Source organism: Poecilia reticulata, linkage group LG9 (assembly GCF_000633615.1).
Source record: "Poecilia reticulata strain Guanapo linkage group LG9, Guppy_female_1.0+MT, whole genome shotgun sequence".
Taxonomy (NCBI): domain Eukaryota; kingdom Metazoa; phylum Chordata; class Actinopteri; order Cyprinodontiformes; family Poeciliidae; genus Poecilia; species Poecilia reticulata.
The window spans coordinates 15769783-15773652 of record NC_024339.1 but is presented as its reverse complement, the minus strand read 5'-3'; the positions used below and the strand labels follow the sequence as shown (position 1 = coordinate 15773652).

The following is a 3870-nucleotide window of genomic DNA, read 5'->3' as shown; positions in this document are numbered from 1 at the left end:
ACTTTCTAAGCAGGAAAATAGGTGCAGACATGTTATGTTCAGACAAAGTCAGAAAATCTCTCATTTTCTCTGATGATTTTCAGCTGCTTTTCTCAGGTCTTCAGTATAAAGTTCCTGTAGTGAAGAAGAACATAGACTTTCCTATACCTTCGACTATCGTTATGCTTGATAACATAAAGTCTTAATTATTGCTGCCAATTCTACTGCACATTGCACTTCGTTGATGCTAAAGGATAAAACCTGTGCTGTTGTTTCAGTTGAGGTTTGACATTGCTATTTTGTTAGACAGCTCATATTGAGCACAAATGTCACTTTTGGCGTGTTAAACTTATTCTTCCTCCTAACGTGTTCACCAACACCCAAAGAGTTCACCTTTGCTTCCACTTAACCTGACCCTGTTTTCCCAGTTAGCTTTTCCAAATCTTCTACAAACAAACCTTCATGATGTCTGTTAGCACTTTGAGTCAATTGTTTCTTGTTATGTTTCCATTCTTGTGTTAGTTCATTCCTGTTAGGCCTCAGTCTGTATGTTTCCATGGTAATCATGAGGTGCTTCCCCAAGCAAGGAATGAATCTGTCTTCAAGTGATAGTAATATGTTGGAGCTTTATGATTAAACAAAACCGTTAAAAATATGGGAAGATGTGGGTGTGCTGCCTTCACCTCTTTAAAGAGGCAGGATGAATAAAACTCAATTTACTTAGTTTTTTCCAGATTGTGCACCGGCCTGCAACATGGTCCTGCTTGTAATGAAGACCTCTTTTAATTTATCAAAGCCTGTGTATCAAAGTCTGTTTGCTTTTTGTGTGTCTTCTGCAGCTCCAGTCGTCACAGCAGATGGCTGCTCATGTGGAGGATGTTGGTTCTGCTGGAGGTTTTTCTGTCGTAGTTTTTAAATGCTCCTAAATGGCATATTCTCAACTGGGACTATATAAATAAACTGATTTGAAATTAATAGAATTTTGACTGCAATTCTAACAGTGTTCCTATGAAATATATTTTTCCATATCTTAAAATTTTTTTGTTTACTTATTTTGTTTAAATAAATTTGCTTTGTTTTGCCTATGTTTGTTATACAGACAATATTATCGATCAATGTGACTTCTCAGATACTATAACCTTAGGGGAGTTGCTTTTTAAATAATTTCCCTCAGGTTTGGGTAAAGTGTGCAAGCTCCATTGCATGTAAACTTTGCATGCAATGGAAGGTTGTTTTCACCTTACTCACTGTTGTTAACCATTTCCTGTTTTTGTTACTGCCTCTGATATGCACTACCATTATTTTGTATTTTATGTAGTTTATTTAACTAGGTTAAAACGCCATTGAAATCAATAACTATTTTGTAAGGGGTACCTGGGCTGAAAACATGCATCACACATCAAAAGGATTGCACAGATCAAAGACATTCAAAATGGACATAGGCTAACTCATTTAAAACCCTTTTTTTAAATTAAGAGCATATCTTTTCAGAATTTATGATGTGAATCTGATGACTTTGATTTAAAATATTAATTAATATGTTCTGGTTAGTTGCTCAGTTAGTTGCTCAGTACTTGAGTTGTCATTTATCGGTTTTTAGCGCCCTCTATGGTAGCCATAGACGACAGGAAACCGGAAATTCCCCACAGTCTGCTCAGTGCTCTGCTGTGGTAAGTCTTTCCATCTGATTGTCTTCTGAGAAATATTAGAAAATATGTTCAAAAGCTAACTTAAATTTGTTATAGAGTCATGGACATACCAGTAGAGGAGCTAACCACATTGTTTCTACTATGACCACTCATGTGCTGTAAATACATTCTCATCCAATCCTCTGGCATCTGAGTATTTATAACGGGACATACACACGAAACTGTCACGATGAATACTTCTTACTTTTATCTGAGTGGTGTTGAAGTAGTGCTACTCTACTTGAGTATTTTGGGTACTCTGCCAACCTTTGTCCAAATGCAAATATATATCAGTTTTAGATGATGGCACTTGCGATCATAATTGGTATTGGCTGAAGCTGAAAAGAGAGGATCAGATTCTTTGTAAGGAGTAAGTCACTTTAAAACTATTGGTTAGGAGGGACAGTAGAGACAGGAAGTTTTCCTCTTCCTCTTTCTCAGAACCAGAAATACCAGGTTCTGAGAAAGAGGACAGCACACAGAAACTTAGTAGATGTAGTGAAGGATGTAGAAGGTTTGGTGTATATGGAACACACTTCATATTGTAATTTATGGCTGAATTATTATATGATTTTATATCCATTAAAATTGATTATTGTTGATTTATTGTTGCCAAAATGGTTACTTGACCTTTCCTGTTTAATCCACAGTTTTCTCTCACGTTGTTGTGCTCAGTTTCACTTGTACTTTTCTACATTTGCTATTGTCAATGTAAACTGGAACTAGAACTGCAGTTTGACTGTTTTTTTGGGTGACAAGAGAATTATTTTACTTTCTTCCTCTTTTTTGTTGGTGCTATTTCCTCCTATTTATTCGTGTCCTCTCAGCAATTGTTTTTAACTTACTTACTTAGAGCAGTTTATATTAAATGCTTTGTGTTTGTTTTTGTTTATCTAGCCAACATCTTCTAAATTGCAACACAAACCTGATATTATAATTTATAATTTCCAACTAATTCACTGCCAGGTAAATGACGTCATCTGTGGGCTGTTTGTTCAGATTACAGGCGGTCTGTTGGAACTTGCATGAAACCAGAGAGGGTTAAAAACCGTCTGTAGGACCCAGATTGATTCAGAAGGTCGATACGCAGATCAAGTTCACAATGCGGCTTTACGGAGTTCTGATCCTGTTTCTCTCTTTCTCTGCAGGTAAGATTAGATTTACTTTTTAACAAGAACTGATCAAACCTATGTAAAGTAAATGTGAATCTCTGAAGATTTGTTTTCTAAATGTAAAACATTCAAAAATTCATCCTCCCCTTATATCTTGGCTAAATAAACATGTCAACATGTAAAAATATTTCTACATCAGTTTGGAAAATAAGGGTTTTGTATTTAATAAGTCACTTTATTGTGGTAACATTATTACATGTATAAGTTTTACTACATTAAAATGTTCCCTTTTAGACAATGAGTGTAAATATGAAGTAGACACATTTTGTCACATTTTACGTTGACTTTCTATAAGCTGCTCATGTTCAATACTTTTTTCATTATTTAGCGTGTGGATTGAGATGCTACACATGTGTAGGAGCTGAACCAAACTCCTGCACTAACATTATGACCTGCCCTGCGGTAACCAACCGATGTTCTTCTGTCAAGACAGGAGGTAAGCCGTTAGATGTGTGAGAATCTCTGCTGCTACAACAGATCACTTACAAAAAAATTAAATTTTTGGCATGAGTATTTTATGGACACAATATTATATTTATCAACCTCATTTACATGTTTTCCTGTTCTGCCTGACAGACTTGGTTACCAAGACCTGCATGCTCAGCGCAGGATGCACTGGTCCCATATCGTGCTGTGAAGGAGATTTGTGTAACAGTGCCGTACCAACTGGACCCGGTGTCACCCTGCTGCTTCTGTCTTCAGCCCTTATGATGCTCTTTATTTAAGGCTCTGAAATCATGATCCTGTCCTGGTTTATTGTTTTGTCTATTAACAGTTACGCTGAGTTGACAGCAAACATGCAGTCAGGACAGATATGCAGCATTTTTATTCATCATGTAAAAGACATATGTCTCTTTTAAAGATAAAACAATAAAAATGTAAGCAATAAAGGAATAAACTAATGAACTGTTCAGTTAACAAAATGCTGTACTGTAAAAATTTTATTTTAGCGGTTCTCAACGTGGGCGGTACCGCCCCCCAGGGGGCGTTCAGAGGACGGCAGGGGGCGCTGGCGGACATTTTTACGAAAG

At 36.5% G+C, this 3870-nt stretch overlaps 1 protein-coding gene across 1 annotated transcript; it reads left to right on the top strand.

The window, feature by feature from the left end:
* Positions 1 to 2666: 2666 nt before the first annotated feature.
* LOC103470067 (lymphocyte antigen 6G-like) lies at positions 2667 to 3762 on the top strand. The gene is made up of 3 exons (XM_017306827.1): positions 2667 to 2815; positions 3168 to 3275; positions 3416 to 3762. Exons 1-3 carry the CDS (start codon positions 2770 to 2772, stop codon positions 3562 to 3564), a joined length of 303 nt encoding a protein of 100 aa, XP_017162316.1. The 5' UTR covers positions 2667 to 2769; the 3' UTR covers positions 3565 to 3762.
* The last annotated feature ends 108 nt before the right edge of the window (positions 3763 to 3870 follow it).